The 21214-nt window shown below is 39.1% G+C and overlaps 1 protein-coding gene across 2 annotated transcripts in view; it reads right to left on the reverse strand.

Moving 5' to 3' along the window:
• fgd (faciogenital dysplasia) overlaps window positions 1–15579 on the reverse strand; it is a 63808-nt gene extending 48229 nt beyond the window's left edge. The window contains exon 1 of one of the 2 annotated variants that reach the window (XM_008414078.3): window positions 15221–15579. In XM_008414078.3, coding sequence (XP_008412300.2) covers window positions 15221–15242 — 22 coding nt within the window. In that variant the 5' untranslated portion in view covers window positions 15243–15579. The remainder of the gene's footprint in view (window positions 1–15220) is intronic. The other variant, XM_008414077.3, reaches the window with a different exon arrangement.
• Window positions 15580–21214: the final 5635 nt, after the last annotated feature.

Consider the following 21214-nt stretch of genomic DNA (forward strand, 5'->3'; position numbering starts at 1 on the left):
GCAAAGGAAGTTCAAATTATTGCTTCCATCGAACACAAAGTTGAGGACGCTCATACACTGAAAGGCACATCAGTAGGCAAATTCGGGTCGCCTGCTGATCTCCACATTGTTGTGCAGCAGGACGAATTTTGAATGAAATCCTTACTGATTGCAGGATGATTACCTAGAGAATTACACCCATCCCAGTTTGTAGTAATGTTACTATTCATGTTTTTTTTTTTACCATATTACGTAATAATGTCTAAGCCCTTGGGTATTCTTATACATCCTTCTCCTGGCTGATACTCATTGACATAAAGATCTCTCTAATACTTTCAAAGCTCTCTGTGGACCATGGTGTTTTGTTGAGAGATCGAGACGTAAAAATGTCAGCGAATGTTTTATAGAGCAGCTAGACTTTATTTGGGGTTAATCAGAGGCAACTTGAGTGGTGGTGAGTGTATACTGACCTCTCCAAAACAGGAGTTTGAATGCAGTGGTTATTTCTGTAAATAACCACATCCCCAGTTATATGAGTGCTTGCACAGCATTATTTTAGCTTTATATTTCCACCCTTAAAATATATCCGTTTGCTTCTAAATCGAATTGTGTGGGTTATAGGTCGTGTCAAAAAGCTCGATAATGATCTCTCAAGGCCTTATTTTTCCCATTTAACAAAAAGTCTACCATTTGTATATTCATTTTCGAAGTACGATACATTGACATGCACAGAGAGATTGAACTAGAACAAAAACAAGATTGCTAAACATTCAGGGAATCTCTGAATGAGCCAACGCATCATTAGCTTGGACAGCTCAACCATCACAAACACTAAACTGGTAGTAGCAGATTTTCACGGCTCAGCCCAGCTGCAAAACAGATCAGAAGAAAAGGCAGCACACCCTCCAGACTTGGTTTTAGATATCCTTCACTGAGTGAAGGCAGAAGGCCAGGTTTAATAAGACTCATCATTCACGCCACAGAGTGACAGATGACAGTTTAACAACCTACTGTACAAGCCAAGCATTTTTCAAGGATGTTTTTACAGGAAGTCATTAGACAGATTCAGGGAACTCTGAGACAGCTTCAAAGGTAATCAGCTGATGCATGCAGACACAAACCTTCACACAACATACATGCCTGGACTAAAACCCAGATGTTGTACCACCCAAGGCAGTCATCTGTTTCGTTACATGTCGACCTTTTTAGGTTCTTCCTAAATCTAATGAGGAGCTCGTTAGCAACTAAAAATAACAAAACAAAACATAAAATAAAAAATAGAAAACAGGCAACTCCTGAGATATCAGCAGGAGGAAGATAATCCACAGCAGGACACAGGAACAGGATCCATCTGTGTGGATGTACCTCTCATCTCCTCGTTAGGAGCAGGCCGTTATGACTGTCCTGTGATAAGAGCTGAGCAACACACACCATGAATTGGGAATTTAAACTCAAATGCTCAAAATCACAGCATCAAGTCTTAAAAGCCAATTATTTTTAAAAAATGAAAGTTTTGTCACAGAATAACCACGAAATTGAATGAATTGCAGGGATATTATATGATAAGAGCAGCATAAAATACTACGTAACTTTCTAAAGTAACACAAATTTGGTGTGTTTTTCTGAACAGTGTTGCAAGAAATACTTTGTAAGACCACCTAAATTGCGATTACATCTCAGCCGACTTTGCACAGCTAAAGACTAAAATTTTAGTTTCAGTTCTTAATTGCACAAAAGGTCTAGTTCAGTCAGATTAGACGGCGAATGTCAGCACAGGGAACATTTTAGGTTTTGCCACAGATTCTTGACTTGGATGCAAGTCTGGACTTTGACTAGGTCATTCAAACCATTTTCTGATAATGGACAAAACAGTGCTCAATGAGCTGTTCAAAGTTGGAAACATTTTAATTTTCTTTTCTCTCTGAGCTGCCTGGTGTATACTTGAGAAATAGAATTATTTCTCAAGTACTGTGAGTTTACTGTGTGTAAGTAATGTGTGTAAGTAAACTTACACACAGGCGGACTATGTTAATAAACTGATTACTTTAAAAATATTTGCACTTCACATATTTAGGAGTATCAGATTAAATAATTACTAATTATTTTTTACAATTATACAAAACATTAGGTTGGTCTATCAAACTGAATTCAGATAAAATGGATTCGTTTTTTGTTGTAAAATGATAAAACGTGGAAATGTGCAAAAAATTTAAATACCTCTTGCAGGCGATGCATAGTTAATTCAGCAACCATTAAGCAGCGAGTTAGAGTGCAATTCGCACCACCATCTGACAGGGCTACGTCGCTTCACAAACTCATTACAGGAGCAGCTCATGATTAATGGCCAAGGGCCAGCACAGACTATAATAGGAAGAAGAAGAGGAGTCCGTCGAGAGTCAGTCATCTGCTACTGGGGTGACCTTCAGCATGAAGAACCAAAAGGACACCAGCTCAACTGCTGCAGCTTAGAACCTGTCTGAAACGCAGGGACAGGATCCCGGTGAGCCATCAGGGTTCACTGTCCCTAGGCCAGTCACTGGACATGTTTATTCCACTATACTGGATAGGAATAAAGCAAAGTTAAACATTTAATATGTAAAATGAAGTATTTAGGCACGTCTGACTTGAGTGCTTTAGCAGACTTCATTACAGGGTCTCAGTGGACTTTCAACAGTTTCAGTCTTAATGAGGCTGATTCCAAGATTTGGAGGTCTTTTACCCTTTATCAGGAGACTTCCTGGTCTGCGTCCCTGTGGGTGTAAGACCTTTCTCATGCAGAAAAACAATTAAAGACAAATATAAACTAATGATATTTCTCAAAAAGAATTATTCAAGGCAAACTTAATGCAGAAACCCTGCTTTTGGCATCTAAGTATTTTTAAATCAATTGAAAAGAATTAAGGTTTGGGGTCTCCTGAAGCTGAGATTATGCTGCCACCTACTGGCAAAATAATATCTGTACAGTCAGAGAACAACAATGATGTATCAATATAATTTTAATGGGGAGGGGCAGAGAAAAGTACCCTGAAGTTTCTGGCTTTAAAAGCAAAAAAAAAAAAGAAAGAAGGAAATTACATGCCAGAGGTTTGTGAGGCCTCTTCGCTTGCTGTTTATTATATTACTTAGAGTAGCAAAAGGACTCCAACTGGTATTTACTACTAATGAAGTAAATACCAAAAAGAAAAAAAAAAAAAAAAAAAAAAAACATTTGTTGACAGATTGAAGCAGGTGCCTGTGAGGAGGAAAGGGACAGAAAAGTTTAGAGCTTCCTGCTGACAGACGGGCCCCGAGGCTGTTTGTTCATGTCTGAGTGCATGAATCCTACCTGTGCGACATGTCAGCTTTAAAGTGCAAAATGTTACACAGACCAGACACACGCACACACAACTCGGAGAATGTGAATCTTAAAGTCTGCTTGGCTTCTTTTGGATAAATACTTAGGGCTTAAAAGGAAGGAAGAGGACAGAGAAAGACAATGGTTTAATCAGAACAGAAGGACGCAGCAGAAGGAGGGGCATCCACAGGCGGAAAGAGCCTGGAGAATTGAACACAGGCTGCTTTTGTTGGCTACAATCAGCCGGACTGGGACGGCATTTACTGAAGGGTTTATGGTTGCATCAGGTGAGGCAGTGTGAATAGCAAAGATGATTTAGGAGGCTGGTTAGGCTGAAGGAGGAACATCAAGCATGAAAAGTCCCGCAGGACAACTTTCAAGAGTATAGATCCAGTATGGCTTGAAAGCAGTAGTATGTCACTTTTATAAAAAAGAAAAAAAAAAAAAAAACACGCTTTCACATATTTGTTAAACCTATCACTATGTCATGACACAGATGTTATGTGGAAAGAAAAAAAAAGAGCTCATCTACCTTCTTCATCTGGACAAATACACACCTCCATCAGAACCAACCGATTAGAGCCAGGAAGAGGGTCTTAGCGCTGTCAATCATTCTTGCGTATGCACTGCTCACATCTTCCCATTTGTACATGACATTGACTGACATCACTACAACACCCCTCCTAGCTTTGATTGGTTGTTTTTGACTGGGACCAGTGCATTTCTTTGGACACCAACAGTAGCTCAGGGAGCAGGTGGAGGAGCTTGATCTTTTCACAGATTATCAGTCTCATATTATCATGTCACAACGTGGTGAAATTATGTAGAAAAAAAATGTATCTGCTGTAGCTTTAAAGCTTGCAGACTCAAAAAAAAAATGTGGTGTAAAATGAAGCTTCAGTCACATCATCAACCAGGAGGTAAAAATGATGCAGACTGCATTTTTTAGTTATAACTTGATGGCAAATAATAAAATACCTGAAGACTGCAGTTATTTCTAAATGGCTAAAAAGCCAATGCACAACTCAGCCATCCATCCATGTTCCTATAGGGTAACTAACCAGCTTGAGTATTTTCACAGAAAAAATGCAAATATCTGGTTTGAACTGTAGATACCCCCTTCATTAGGTTTTTAATAACCTGCAGAAGAGTACATCACAAAGTACATGTCAGGTGATTTATTTATAGAACAGAAAAGGCCAGAGCTCCTGCTTTTTTGACGCGTTTAATTAATAAAAACTGTCAAACGAAATCAAGAAAGAGAACAACAGAGTCAGATACTGAACCACATATCTCTATTGTGGATATTAGCCCTTCACCCAACATTTGACCACATTATGTTATTACCAGGTTTATTAAGTCACATTATGCTTAATCTAGTTATAAAAACTATTCTCAAAACCAAAATAACTAAATTATCTACCTTCAACAGAGGAGGCAAACAGAAAAAAACAAAGATAAATCTTTACAGGCTTTGTGACAGAGCCTTGAAGAGCAAATCTCCAGAGACGGAACTATTTTTGGGCATCAAAGTAGTAAAAGCAGTTCATTGTTGCACGCCATGCAGTAAAGAGCTCATCAAAGAGCAATCTCAGGCTTTGTGTATACAGACAATAGTTTATTTGTCGATGGCTTTGTGCTTAAGCTGGTTTTGTTTGGAATTATTAAAATATCTGTAACATAATATTCATATATTCAATAATAAAATGTGTGCAACTCACTTTTTTTTTTTTTACTTTTATCAATGGATTAGCTTTTATGGTTATATGCCTGTACAGAAGCTGACCCTTCTAACCTGACAGCAACCTTCACCTGGCTCCGTTTCCCACTCCCACCTCGTTTCTTCTGCCCCGCTTCCCTCCGCTCTAGATCCCAGGGCCTCACCCCACTGTGTACAGGAAGCTCTGATTCTGTGGAGCCTGCTCTTCTTGATGATGAGAGAGAGAGAGGGAAAAACACAATGCTTTCTGTGTGCTAGGAAGGAGCTGAACTCATAAAATGCACACACACAGAAGGAGAGAAAATATAATGGAACATGCTTTTACTATTAGGGCTCAGTTTTTTTTTTTTTTTTTTACTTTCCATATGACTTTCCCAGGAAAATTCCCCTCATCAGGAAAGGTCAGATCCAGACAGACAGCAGACTGGAGAAGAGCGACAGAGATACAGGCAGGCCAGCAGAAAACGCTGTGCAGAGACATTCCTGTAGCTGAAAAACTTATTTTTCTGGAACCGACTACTGAATTGTAACGAAACCCGAGAGCATATCTGCAGATTTAAAATGATTTTCCACCACTTTAAGAGCGACCACGCTCCCACTCTCAGAAGCCCAAAATGTCTGCAGACAAACATCTGGCTTGCAAACATTTACAAAGATGACCAGCGTGAGATTTATTTGGTCGTGAAGTCGGTGCTTAATATCTCACGTTAGCCCCCTTTATTGGGTGACACAGAGTAATTGTGTTCTTTTCTGGAAGGCCTCCGCAGTTGGTACCATTTAGAAAAACTAGGTCACTTCCGCCTTCTGTGTGCGTGTACGCGCAAGTGTGTGAGGCAAGAAAACTCCAGTATAAACAAAACGTGCAGGAAGAAGTGCTACTCTGAACAGAAACATCCCAATCATAAACTACAGTTGACTCAGTTGTGCTGCCGTCGCTGTCAAACTCCAGCAGGATCTTATTAATCTGGAAATGTGACTTCTTCGGGGCAACAAAACATTTTCATCAGACTACGATTTGTTTAATTATGTTTATCTTAATCTGTAGTAGCTTTAGTAACAAACCACAGAGTTAATTAACTCTGTACTATTACTACTGAGATCTCATCTGAGGTCACTGGTCTTTCCAGATATATATAAACTTTCATGGAAAGAATAGGGCTGCTTTGTGTAATTTCGAGACATCGCAGTTTGTCCACAACACTTGTTCACACTCTGCCATTACAACACCTCCCGTCCTCTCCACTAACGCTTTTATAGCAGTGTACACCTCATAGCTTGGTTATGTTGTCGCTTAAAGGATATAATTAAGGGAACAAAGAGGCTTCGGTAAAGCCACCAATAGTAACTGATAGGCTACATTTTATAGTAGGGTGGGAATTATTTGAGTGACTTGAATGACAACACAAAAACATTCCTGAGGATAAATCTTCGCCTCGATACCTCAGTCAATTCAATTCACTGCAAGCTGCTAATTACAGGTGAAAAGAAAAAATCTTGTACTGCAAGGTGTTTTGATATTACAACAGCACTACTTTTCCAGTCCAAGTAAACTTTGTCTTACAATGTGCTATCCAGCTGACTTCAGTCCATGTTAAGCCGGCAAATACTATTGTTTCTATGTTTGAGACTTTTATTTTTGATGTATGCAAGGACGTTTCCCTGCGATTGACAAAGTCAGCTAATACAGACTCAAAGGGATTAACAAGTATAGAAGAGCACTTTCAATCTTTTTTTTTTTCAGAATTTCAGTCGTGAGACTTTGGTTGTAAGTTGGTATAAATAGTAGCTTTCATATATTTACAGCATTCATACACTATAGATAGTATCTGATTAATAGCTACATGTTGAAAGTAAACCTAACAAGTAACTCACAAAAAAAGACCCTGGAGTGAACTGTGTCATCTTTAGGTCAAAATCTAATTTATCAAAGATAATTTTAACATTTTCTACTCTGAAATGAGATTCTTCTACCCAAATTTTGAGAATCATGAAAATCCAAATAAACATTTGTTTGATTTTTTTTAGCATTCGCACCACCTTAATATGAGGGAATGTATAAAAAAAACAATATATAGATTAGACATGATAGCGCTACATCTATTACAGAGCTTTTTAAAAGCAATTTTATTCTATTTTTTAAGTTAAAATACATTTTTTTAAAAAAGCTGAGATTCTAAGTTTCCCTGAATGCAAAAATTGTCTGGTTCTTGTGAATCTTGTCCCAAGTATTGTCTTGTCTCATTAGTTGAATCCAGTCCAGCTTCAGTCAACAGGAGCGGCTTCTCCGACACACCTGAATTCAGTTAGGGACCACTTTCTGAAAAATATATATTTTTTTCTGTTTATTAAATGAAACAAAAAGAAACATTTTTTAATTTAAAAAGAAACAAATTAACAAACAGCCTACTCATTGTTTCACTTGCTTTGAGCAAAATTAAAATAAGGTTTGTGACATTTGTTTTAATAATAAAAAATAATTTATACTCCTGGCAAATTTTGGTTTACAGTAACGTTTTAAAATTTACCAGCACGCTTTTTGTGATTGCAAGTAATATTAATGTTTATGAGTGACCTACAAAAAGAAACATTTTATTCATGATATGTCACCCTGCTCTCGTTTGGCTTAGCATTACTGTAGCGGTGCGTGCTTGCTTATGGACGCAATGCTTGAGCCATGCCTAAAACTTATGCAATAACCAGTTAAACAGGAGAGTCAATTATGTGTCTGCCATAGTTATAATAGAAAAGGAAAAAAAAACACATTGAAACAAACCAGTTCCTAATTTCATACAGTCCACATTCAAATGATCCTGCGCTTCGTTCTCCCTCATCAACTAATGTTGCACCTGCGAAATACAGCAAACCAGTGTGTTTATTAGGCGCAAAAAAAAAAAAAAGAAGCTAAGCCGACTTCTAATGCTATCACAGTTTGAATAGAAAACTTGGTTATTAAAATGAAAACTTCTATGTTCCATAAAACATACTTGAGCTGTAGACAACAAAAAATGTTCTGCGTACACATGTTAACGTATAGCAAAGAAGACCTGTCAGAGAAACGCTCCGTCACCTCCAGGGCTGCTTTTCCGCTCACGCAAACAAACAAAAGTCACGCGTCACGTTTGGATGAATCTCAGCAACAGCCGGACACATGCATGACCACCATCAAGGGAATCAAACAGACACCCGGGCTGGCCAGGAAAGAGCCTGAAGCTTCTCAATGTTCCTGGATCTGAGTCATGCTGTCTCACACAGTTGTAACCAGATGAGACAGGAGGATGTAGAGATCCACAGGATGTGTTCTGATAACCGAAATACACCCAGTTCTTCTGTTTATAAGTATTAGTCACCAAGGAGTTTTGTTTCAGCAAATACTCAATGGGGTGTTGCTGTAAGAAGTCAAGCAGATGATTGCATTAAGCTCCTCAGATTCCGGCACATGCACTCGAGAACAACACAGGACGACAGACATGTTTGCTGTTATTCGGAGGCAACATTTATGTACGAAGGGCGGCGGCTTTGTGGTTTCTGGGTTGAAAGGCGCGAAGCACATATGTTCACATGGGCTAAAACCTCTCGACTGATATTGTTTCCCAAACTGCAAAGAAACAACCGGTGGAAGCTGCGACATACATTTATATCCTGTCATATTTTTTTTTGACACCTCAGATTAAATTCCAATGAAATAAAATCAGTAAATACTGTCCACCTGTGCATGCCTTAATCTCATTATAGGTGTAGCTGTTCTGTGGAGGTCTTAGAAGTTTATTAGAGAATTAGGACATAAGGGAACACAACGAACAGGTCAAAGATGAAGATTTGGAGAAGCAATGATAGCCTATAAAACAATACCCAAAGCTTTTGACATCTGAAGGAGCTCTGTTCAAACCATTATCCGAAAATGGAAAGACTCGGACTGCAAACCTGCCAAGATAAAACAGTCCACCTATGTACGTAGACAGATCAGACAAGGAGAGCATTATTCAGAGAAATGAGCAGTGGTGAATCTGAAGGAGATGCAGAGGTCCACCGCTCAACTGGAAGAATCTTGTGACAGGACGGCTATAAGCCATCCAGTCCACAAATATAGACGTTATAAAAAAATGGCAAGCAGAAAATCCGTTCTGAAAAGTAATTGAATACAGGACAGTCAAGAAAGGAAACAAGTTAGGAGTTGCAAAAGTCTTGAGACCGGTATCGAGCTTCCTCTCCCAGCAGAACAACCATAAACATCCAGCCAGAGCTGCAATAGAAAGTAGTTGAAACTATGTGTGTCACAATGGTCCAGTCAAAGTCGAGGCATAAGTCTAACTCAAAATTTGTAAAGTTAAAAACTTATGTTTCCGGTGTTCTCCAACCAAACTATTTGGGCTTTTTTTTTTTAAGAGTAATGGGCTAAAAGTCCCTGATAAATGCAGCGAAAAGGAGCTGACTTTAATTTTCACTTTACACTAGATGGCAGTGGTCTACATAATACAAATGATCAATATACATTGAAGTTTGTGCTTGTAACTCGACAAAATGTGAAAAAGGTCAAAGAACAAAAATACCTTTGCAAGTCACTGTTAGAAGAACTATACTTACGACCGAGAGATCAGATTAGCAGTCTTATAAAATTCAATAAAACCTGAGCCTGATTTAATTTAACCCATGCGGTTATCCGATCCACATGGTTACACAGACTGAAAAGGTGCTGAAATCTCTTTGAAACTCACCACGATCAATATTTACAAGACACCTTGAGTGTCTGCTGGCATGTCTGAGGAACTGACTCACATCTTTCAACTCTCTGTCTGGTTCACTCTCAAGAGAAATAATTTGAGTTCTTGTAAATCCTGTTTTGTTTTTTTCCAGCTCTGTACATCTGTGTAGCATCTCTAACCAACTGCCAGATATGGTCACTGAGCTCTGACTTTGTATATACAGCTCTGTACAGTCTACGGTCAAAGTGTGCTGCGTTATTGTAACTCCAGCTACAGCCAATGAGCAGCCGATGCTAGCATCAACTTCTCTCTCACCAATCAGTAGAAAACATTTAGTGTACTTCATATCTGCTCCTGGAATGTATGCACAAGCCTAACAAGTCTTGTCTTTGATGCGTTCAAGCATGGTGATCAGTGGCTGCAAATCTAACTGCAAATTTGCTCAGATGTGGGCCATTTGCTTCCAATCTTCAAAGGCTAGAGCAGCTGTCTACTTTTGTTTGTAGGGCTTTACATTTTGTATAAATGCCAGAAGCTCATATTTACTCTTTGGCCAAAGTAAAGTGCAACACTTTATTCTGTCTTTTTGGCCCAAAACAAAGTGTCTTTTTTTAAACGCTCTGCTACGTTTTGGTTAATCGCTTAATCTCTAAGATCTCAAAGTAGACAGAGCTGAGTGACGACAGTATCACCCACAAGAGAGGTGTTGCACATGTCCACTTCTACTTCTACTGTGTATGCCTATCTTCTCCAGTAACAATATGTATTATTAATTCAGGGTTATATCAGCTTCAACAAACTATACACCCAATACATGTTTATATTTACCTCCTGAATACTAGCACATGCACTGGTTGGCAGAAACCAGGAGAGAACTACATTATCAGCATCAAGATAAAACTTTAAACGAATCGAGATAATGCTGATTTTCAAAGAAAACAAGCAAACAAACAAAAAAATGCTTCCTCCAAACCCAGAGTGGGGAGGAATGCTGGAGAGGCACAAAATCCGAGCTGCTCGAGTTCCAGTGTGAAGTTTCCACAGTCGGTGCCGATTTGTGGAGCCGTGTCACCTGTTGGTATGGGTCCAATATGTTTTATCAAGTCCAAAGTCAGAGCAGCAGCAGTTTGGGAGAATATTTTACATCACGTGCCTCTGCTGACTGGGTTTAAAAAGACTGACTTCATTTTCCAGCCAGACTTGGTATGGCCTCCCACACTGCAAAAAGTACCTCTAACCGCTTTAATCATCACATTATCGCTGCACTTGATTGTCCTGGAAACTCACCAGGAAGGTGAAAGTCACCAGATCCAACAATGCAGACAAGTTGCTCAGCAGGCTGATAGGTGATGCAATAAAAGGAGCCCAGACCAAGCATTGAGTGGATTTACCCTACAGTACTACATGGAGATACTGTTTAGTAGGTCAAAATCTATTTTAAAAGTATTTTTTATTAGTCTTAAGTAATGAACAAGATTTCATCTCTTTCTGCTTTTTAAACTTGTTTAAAAACACGTTGTTTTCTCTGGCTTTTAACCCCAAGACAGAAAGCATCTGCGACTTTTTAATTTCTATTTTCTTATAGCTACAATTCACTTTTTCCAACTTAAATAATGCATTGATGATTACAGATGATGGCATCTGTAGTACTATAACAAGCAAAACTATATCTACTAGCTGTCACATTATGTAGAAGTGCAGCTCATCCTCCATTATCCCCGTGTTTCGTTTCCCATTTGAACCAGTGATTAATCATCTAATGCCAACGACAACAGTGCATAGGGACACATTCAGAAAATCTTAATTTAGTAATAGAGCTAGATTCATTTTAATCTGTTTTTTAAAAATAACCCAGGGTGTGTAAATCCTGTTTAGAATCCAGGATTGGAAAAAAGGCCACGCTGTTCAAGAGAAAATTTTCTCTTGAATACTTGGTGACCCCTTTAACCCAGAGTAACTGCTGGGTACTCCCTCCGTGAGCTGCTGTAAACGGTTTCATTTATCATTACTGACACACAGACTTTACTATAAACAAGAAAAGATACAGTACAGGGCTGAAACCCTCCTCAGTGCTCCACGGGGTTCCTGTATAATAATTCACACCCTGGTATAATTATGCTATGTTGCACAGACAATATTTACCAGCTACGCTAAACAATGGTCTAAATTGCAAATAGTTGTGGGCAAATTTTTGCCGCGCAGGAAACTTTCCTTCCCGTCCCGTTCTCAAACTCCTAAGAAAAAGAGGAGGTGCTAGTAGTAGATCTGATGCTGAAGGATTTTCTTTTCATGATACAAACTCCAAAGCAGCCAGCCAGGACATCCATCCTGCCACTCGTGAACCACAGTCCCCCTGTTTTTGTCAGAAAGACACTGACCCACCTCTGACTGTAGGAATAAGAGCATAATCTGTCCATAAAGTTTATATAAACAAGTCAGAGGACTGCGGTGGACCTCAGACTGAGAGGCATGCTATCCATCCCACCACAGTTTATTTGTGATGTGGTTTGTTTTAATAGATTCTCCGATGATTCGATGCAAGCCGCCTGCAACCCGCACGACCCTGCTATCGTAAATACAAAAATAAGCATCGGAAAGCGCTCTGACTGGGGTAGGGTTCCCACGTGGTAGTACAGTTAAGGGAAAAAGAAATAACATATCTGATTGTGTGTGCTGTGCTGTGCTTGGGGGAAGAGGGTTTAAGGAAGAGGGGGCAAAAGATTGATCTGAGACAGTGTGGGAGAGAGCAAGGGAACAGGAAAAACACAACAAACAAAAAAAAAAAATTATGAAGAGCAAGGCCTTGAGAGTGAATATGAATGTGTGTGGGAGAGAGACGATACAGTGCTGAACTGCAGGAAAAAGAAAGTCAGCCAGGAGGACGGCAGATCGATCCCTCCCTTGAGCCTCACAACAAACAGACTCTCTTTCACTCTGCATAGTTTACCTCAGCTGCAGCCTGATATCGTCCCATCAGCACTTCACGTCAGCCATACCCTCCTACCACTTCTTTGTCTTAGGCATTGCTAAAGCAGATGTTTACAAAAGTATGAAGAAAGAAAGAAATCCCCTTTTTTTTTTACTTAATTTCCAGTAAATCCATGGTTTAATATTAATAAAAACAAAAAAAACATTAAAACTATGAGTTACACTATCCTGTAAAATCAATCAATCTCCTTAGAACACGTCATGCTCAGGTTTTCTATTTGGTCTGATTTTTTTGTGGTAAATTGTAACGTGATCCATATTTTCCCAGGAAAAAAAAAAACAAGAATATTTCTAGTAACGTCTGAGTTCATTTAAAAATGTAGGTTAGCTTTTTTTCCCCCCCATTTTTATTTGTAATCATAAACATGTTTAGTAGTGTTCTGTATGGCAGCAACACATCTATCATGAGTTTTCTGTTTACTGTAAGCATTTGCAGCTCCAATGATGATGTTCCAGTGAACATCTAATGATGTTCTGGACGATCAGAATTACTTTGATTTGATCAGGACTCATATATCATAAGCCGTAATCATAACCACAATCAATACAACAATTTTTGAAAAATACACTACAAAATTAAATCATATATAGAAGTTTAGCCTTTTAAATGAGAACTCATCTCCATTATATTACCAAATTACAAATAACAATAAAACGACGCACAGCTATTTATGCACATGTTGACGAAATAACTTGCTTATGTCCATAAGCAAGCAGAAATTTAAAGGAATGAAATGGCAAGGGTTGGGCAGAAAATGTCAAAGGGGCCAAACTGACCTGGAGCCCAATGAAACACATGGAAGCGGTTTGTGAAGGGGACCAGTGCAGACCGGAATGGCCAGATATCATTATCAGAGATCAGACCGAGTTAAAATAAAAACCATCTGGTCTGGTCAGTGTGTTGCATTAAGACGGTCTTAAGGTCCAAAGGTTTCCTGCAAAACTGCCGGCTCACAAGCTACGTTTGCTAATAGATACAAATATAAATCAGCCTCATACTGCCAGTTATAGTACAGTCTGTCCTACTGCCATCATTCAGTCAACATCAGAAGGAAGAAAGGTAATCCCAAAGATCGGCAGTCAGCTCCACAATACTCACAAATCATTTAACAATTTAGGTCTTGCAGGCGGAATACACCTTTTTACCCATTTTACAAACAAGGAATATGAACAGGAGCCAATAAGATGAAAACATTCAAAAAGAAATATAAATAGATTCAGACCATTATGCAGGTCCTGTCATAGTTAAATTTACCTTACCCTCATCAGTCAACGCACCATTAATCCTGGCTTGGGAAAGATGCAAAAAATGTGCAGTGTTCCAACAAAATGCATCACCATCTTTGTTAAAATCTGTCAAAGTCACTTGCTAATCCATCTACCAGACATAATTGTATTTGTATGAATTTAATTTATTGCTCTATCGTGTTACTGAAAATTAGTTTGATCTTTTTTTGTCGTCTAAACGGTCTTGTTGCGTATTTGTTGTAAATTGGCGCTGATCAACTCCATTCATGAGCCTTTTGTGACCCAAATACGTACAAAATAGTGTTTGCATTTTTTTTCTTCTTCAGTACATTTGTAATTAAATCAGCCATTTCTGAAATTTTGCACTGGAAATCCAAACTTTAATATTACTCACCTTTAACTTCCTTGACAGTGTACATCTGGTAGTGGAACAAAAATAAATAAATACAGCACTCGATATATCTTTAAGACTGAACCAACGTGAAGATGGACAGCTAGGGAGTGTGTTAATTATTTAGCTGTGGCAGAAATGCAAGTCAGGATCTCATGAAATCATCTTGCTACTAAAAATATGTCTGCCCACACTGCAGAAGGGAAACCACAGAACACACACTCATCTCTAACTTATGGCCTTCTACCGACCTGCAGGACAGATCAGACACATTCATCGACCTCCAGACTTTTAATATCTGCCTCACACACACTGCTACTCCTCCACTTAGATCACATTCCTCACAGGGACACGGTTACAGCCACTCACAATAAGGAGGACAGTGCAGAAGCCCTCTTGTTATCAGAAAGTGTGTTTACAGCTTGATTTCCGGTCACGGCTTACTAACTAAATTACTGCAGATATAATGTGAGTGTCTGTGTGTGTGTTTCAGAGAGAAGGGGCTCAGTCAGACCGGAGACACAGTGAGGTCAGGGCCTTTTCTCTCAGGGTTTGGCACCGCTTTGCTCCTATTCTTGCCCTTTCTGTCCGCCAGCCCGAGCTCCCAAGAAGCTCTAATATTAATGCTCCCTTCAGTTTGTGTTTATGAGGCCGCCTGACGAGCATAACAAGTCTTTTTTTTTTATTTTATTCTCTTGTTAGATACGGGCCTGCAGCTGCCCCGCTGACAGCTGGCAAAAGCATTTTTGGAGATTCAAATCCTGTGCGCCAAACCCGCCGCGACTATCTGGAAACAACTCCACAAAAGTGGAGGCTGTTTTCAATGCAGACCGAATGATCTGGGAGGGCAGTTCACTTACCCGTCGCTGAAACCCCCTGCATTTTTTTCCACAAAGTTTCTCTCAGGTCCTCCCCTGCTGAAGTCGTCTTTTTTCTCGGAGAAACTGGCAGCAACAGCGGTGGCTCCAGCGTACCGCGGACTAACAAAACTATTTAAGAGCGCTCCTCTTCGCCGACAAAAACTAACAGAGACACCGGGGACTCTTCATTGTGTCCTAATGTACAAAAAAATGTTATCCAGGTCAGATTTTGTGCAGAATTAGAGCCCTGTATTCCTCCATGTAGCCCTTTCTCCTCCCCTCTCCTCCGGAGGCTGAACTCTCTCCTCTCCGTGCCGCTGGAAAAATGAATTGCGCGTTCCCGTCTGTGCAAGGCGCAAGCACGACAATCCCATTCATTTATATGTAGAATTGAGTCTTTAGAAAATAACAATAAAAACTGTTACAAGCTAGAGTATTTTTTTTAAACAATTGAATCTGTTTAAGCTCTATGAAACTAATTTGATAGAGTTTAATGTCAAACACTTAGCAGTGGCGCTACCAAGGAGGGGCCAGGAGGCTTGATCGTAACCAATCACATTCTGTTTGCAGTTGAAAGAGAGAACGGTACGCTTAAAATATAAAAGAGCTCGTAAAGTGATTATGGTTAAAAAAAATATATGTTTTTTTTTTTATTAATTAAGTCCTTTCATACAGTGAATTTCCAGTTTATATTGTTATAGGGACAATAGTTGCATACAAATAGCTAAAATCTGCACATATTTGGAACCCACTTCTTAACAAGTCAGATAATTGTCTGCTTAAATAGTTTAAACACCAATTAACATGTATGGTAAACTGTCACAGACCCTAATATGGTCTTCCTTATTTCCACTGTTCAGACGACTTTAAGTCTCCCATTGGATATCAAGTCCAATGAAAATTAAGGCACTCAGACTGAAAACACTGTATCTCAGCTTCCCACTCTGCATTATCTTTACCATATTTTATGTGCTTTATGGAAAAAAGATGCACAAATAGGCAAACTTTCTGTGAATAATGTGGAGTTGCACTTCACAGGAAAATCAAACAACAAATAGGCTTGGGTTCACTGTGTCTCCATATTTTTGAACTACATAAGCCTGGTTTTTGCTCAAGTCAATTTGCTAGCTAAGCAGAGCTAATTTTCGCTACTATGCTAATAGCATGTTCAAATGAGCTAGTATGACATATTTAGCTAAAAAGCTAACATCAACCATTATTAGCACTTTAACTATAACAATATGAAAGTACAAAACACGTAACATAAAATTGTAACATGAATAAATAATGTGAAGCTAAAGTCATGAGGTGGCAAAGACAGTAAGAGTTTGTCCTGCAATCAGTGAGTCACAGTTCAATTCTCAATCCATGTTCTTGGGCAAGATGCTTCACCCACCTTTCCTGCTGTTGTTGGTCAGAAACACTAATGGTGTAAAACTGCAGCCTCACTTCTGTTAAACAGTGGCTATTATCCAGAAGCTTACCAGCATCAGTGTTTGAATGCGTCCTTCCAGATCTCAATTTGACATATCAATAAAATGTCTAATTATAAAGAGCTGAACATTTTGATATGTCAAAAGTTGAAATAACATAAATGTTTCAAAGAAAATGGAGGTTAAAAAAACAACACACACACACACAGAAGAATTGTAAAAGAGTTAAGACTCAAGGATCTCAGTATGTTCTAAAGTTGTATCAAACTCTACTCTTTTGCTTATTCTAATTCATTATGAATTGCTTCCTATTTTTAAGCACTGCTGTATCTTCAGCCATGACATGCCCACTGGCACAGAGGCATGACACTGGCTGTCACGTGAAATCATGAAAAGGATGAAGAGGCCCGTTTCAATAGGCGGCTCTGCATGGAGAGCTCCACATCTGCCAAGTAGTGTGGAAAAAATCTTGGAGCACAAACTGGGACAAGGTTTCCATGTCACTGCGCAGGCGTTCTCCGGATCTCCTAACTGATTCCAAGTTTTCAGAGTATTCAGTGACTACTTAATAAGCAAGAAGAAATGAACAAGGGAGGAAAAATGCTGGGATATGCAGTCTTGGTAAAGTAAAGCCTTTTTATTTGTGTTTGCTTTCATCATTTTTATCTAAAAGTTGAGGTCAGGTGGTACTAAAGTAGAGAAGAAAGTGATTTTGTCATTTTACACCTGATTTGCCGTAGATTCATTTTAATTTATATTGCAACTTGTGATAAATTAAGTTAAATCTTAAAAACCTTCTAAGCAAAAGCCTACAAATGGTTTGATTGAACAGAAAACAATAGGATTAGGAAAAGAATTGCATTTAAAAAAATCTATGAACAAACAAATGTGTAACCATATTTAATCTAGTCCAGCATTTTGACACTATAGTATGTATTTCTCTCCCTCTCGCAACTCCTTACACATTTTTCAGCTCTGAGATTTATTGTCGAAATCCTCCAGGTCCCAAACCTTTGAGCTGACAACATCCAACCACCTTAACTGTACATAACATAGTAGCAACTCCACCCTAAACAGCTGCAACAACAAAAACAACAGGCTGATCTGCTGCTGGATGATTAATAATTCAATATTAGTCACAGAAGCATCTACAGGGGTGGTGATTAATCTTTTCATTGTCACATTAACCACATGAAATCCTTCCTTACTAATGTTTTCTACAGCCAATCCTTAGAGGTGTGTGGCTGCCATCAATCCCTACGCCTCTCTGTGTTTGCAGTCACTCCTCCTCTTCCTCCTCCTCCATTCATTCGAAACTTGTCTATTCAGACACGCACCATTAAGTTCTTTGTTGCAGCTGCTTTGGCTGCACGCTTGCCGTCGGCTCGGATCGACACAGACAACAGGAGAGTCTCTAGATGATGGTCTTCCTCTGTGTAGCCCTTCTTCCTGACCTGTACTCCTCTTTGTGGATCCATCGCTACAATCAGAAACAATGAGGTGTACTCTAGTTTAAAAAAAAAAAAGACATTTTCTTTCGTTATTTGCTTTGGATTCATTCTAAGCTTGTTACCAGAGAGAGGGTTTTGATGGTGAATGAACTTGCGTTTGTTATAGGCCTCAGCTCCTTCTAATGGCTTGAACGGCCTGTCAGTACAAACGGAGCATGCTGGTCCACAGAAAGGAGAACGCCAAAGAGCTCTCTGGGAGAAGTCCTCTGTTTCCCCTCCCCTGAAGTTCTTCAAATCACAACCACAGAGCAGAGAGAACATTCATGAAGAGAGGGTAGAAATGTTAACAGGAAGAGGGGGAAAGGGTGAGAGACAAAAGACAATTAGAAAAAAAAAAAAAGATTGGAGCATCCAAGCTGAACAATGGGTGTGAAAGCCAACACGTGTGTCAGATCAGCTTTTTACACTCATCTGAAGTCGTCTGGGTGTAAATATAAATACACCAATCATATGACTGATCACACCACACGGATGTGCCACTCTGTAGCTTTTTCACTCCTTTTCATGTGCAAATTAAAACCTCACACTGTGGTTATCAACATCGCAACTGATATTTGGCTCAGGCAAAAGCTGCTGATTGGAGACAGTAGTAGAGACATTTAAAACCTCTGTCTACGTTACGTTTAGGGAAAGAAGCTGAGATCACACTGCATAGCTGAGACACGCCTCAACCTTCGTTTAATTAAATTATATGTGCTTCCGTAGTGCAGTTCAGAAATGTGATTTTTGTGTGTGTGTGTGCGTGTGTGTGTGTGCGTGTATGTTCATTGCAAACCGGTCTATGTGAAGCACGTGTGCTGTTGACCACCTGATCACAGCTGCTTGGTCCTTCAGGCTCCATGTAGATTTATCACATGGCAGCGCAGTCTGACTCACATAAAAAAAGACTTTTTGTAAGAGCTGAAAAAACACTCACTCTTGTTTTTTGTGTGTGTTTTTTTTAAGGCAAATACTCACCGTTGTGGTAAGTTACCGCTCTTGATGCGGAAACGGTTGTAGTATAGTGACCCCATGTGGCAGATTTTAACAGTGTGCCAGATATGAGAAGCAAAACAGCTGCTGTAAAAGGCGGACTCAGCTTCCATAGAGTCTAAATAGAACCACCTGAATATTAAAAGGGCAGGACTGATGGCATGCCGACCCACATCTCTACTGTCAGCTGTGGGTGGATTTGAGAAGGGAGTGGCACTAACAGAAGCTCCAGTATGAGAGAAATGCTTTTAACGTGTCCCAAAAAATAAAAATATTTGGAGCGGATGGTCTATTTGTTAAAATGAAAAATAAAAAATAAAAAATTTGCTCCCTAATAAAAGTACAGAATTCAGGTTGTTTTAAGAGGGTAAGGTTGAGCCTCCACCTGTACTTTTCTTCTACCTTGTCAGGGATAGACAGAATTGAGTTAGATGTAAAAAGTTTTAAATTACCCAGGGAAATAAGTAGCTCTCGGTGTTTTGACTGAAGACCTGGGATTAATTATTCATTTCTGTAGAAGAAAAATAATTTATTTATTTTTCCTAATGTGAAGTGAGTATCTGAATCTACAACAGAGATAACTGCGCTTGTAGCATGACAAAAATAAATAAAGGTTAATTTATTCATTAATAAATGAACCTTTAGTTCATTTATTAAAATGCTTCTTTAAAATTAGAGGACAAAATAACTAAAATAATTTTACCAAACATATTATAAAATATCTAAAATGTAAAGCTTTTTACATATTTTTTACATATTAAAGTACTTCATTAAAGTACTTTAATGAAGTACTTAAATATTTTATTAAAGTACTTTAATGAAGTACTTAGTTATTAGGTTGTCAATAAATGTATGCCTGATAAAAGAAAAAGGGATGCAGTGCTTTGCTACACTCTAGATCAGTGGTTCTTAACCTTTTATGAGGTACCGAACCCACCAGTTTCATATGCCCATTCACTGAACCCTTCTGCAATGATAAATAAAATATGATCCCCCCGCCCATCAAATTCAAGACATAGTGACCCCATGATCACTAAGTCTTCTTAAAAGGTAGAGTCTCTGAGAACAGTTCTTCAAAATATCGTCAGTGTTTTCAGCAAAGTTGAGCTGACTGTCCAGGAACGACCCAAATTTGCCACAGTTTCAACAGGTTGGCCATCGAGAGAAACTGGAACCACTTTAAGGTCTTGTTTAGATTATTTAATTAGCGCCACATTCTTAAGAGAATGAAAAATGTATAATAAATAATAAAGACTTTGCGGTATTCTGATTTAGTAATGTAATTATATTAGTTGTGTTACCACCCCCACGCCACTAGAGGCAGTAGCAACCCCGAAAATATGCGACTAAGGAGCAGATTTAGAAGTACACCGAAGGCTTCAGAAAGGGGTATACATATGCCACATAGATTGGTTCCGGTTCTGAATCCCTGTTTCCATTTCAGGTGAAGCCCTTGCCGAGCGGCACTCATTTTGATGATTTGAATTATTTAAGTGAGACAAAAAAGCAAAATCAGAAAAATCTTTTCGGCTTTGTGTTAAAGGGCAGTATTATGTATTTTCCAGGCACACTGTGCTATAAAATAGCACCATTAAGTAACTGTTACTTTCAGCTGTTGACATGTTAAAATCACATCAGATAATGTCTGATTTTCAGTATCTCTTTAGCTCTGAAAAGTATTAATTAGTCAGAAAGCCGGCCTCCACAGCCTGGAAAAAATAAAAAAAATTCTGAATGACCGTAGGTCAAACTTTGTTGGATCATATGTAGGCGTGTCACCAGACGGAAGTGAGGAAATGGAGAAAAGCAGGAAAGGAAAGGACAGAGGGGGAGGAGAGAGATTTAAGTGAGACAGCAGAAAAAACACAGGGAGAAGAGCTGAGAAGGGGGATGGAGGTGCCTTTGTGTGTAATGTGATCACATCCTGGAGCCCACTTGGACAGCTGGGAAGCCCCCTTCCCTTCCCTCCTGACTTCCAGCTGGGAACACTCAGACAACACATCAGAGCAGAAGAAAATAGACGTTAACCCTTCATCCTCTCCTGCTGTGCATGAGCTATAAATAACACTGAAACAAAG

Source organism: Poecilia reticulata, chromosome 7 (assembly GCF_904066995.2).
Source record: "Poecilia reticulata chromosome 7, P_reticulata-male-v2, whole genome shotgun sequence".
Classification (NCBI taxonomy): Eukaryota; Metazoa; Chordata; class Actinopteri; order Cyprinodontiformes; family Poeciliidae; genus Poecilia; species Poecilia reticulata.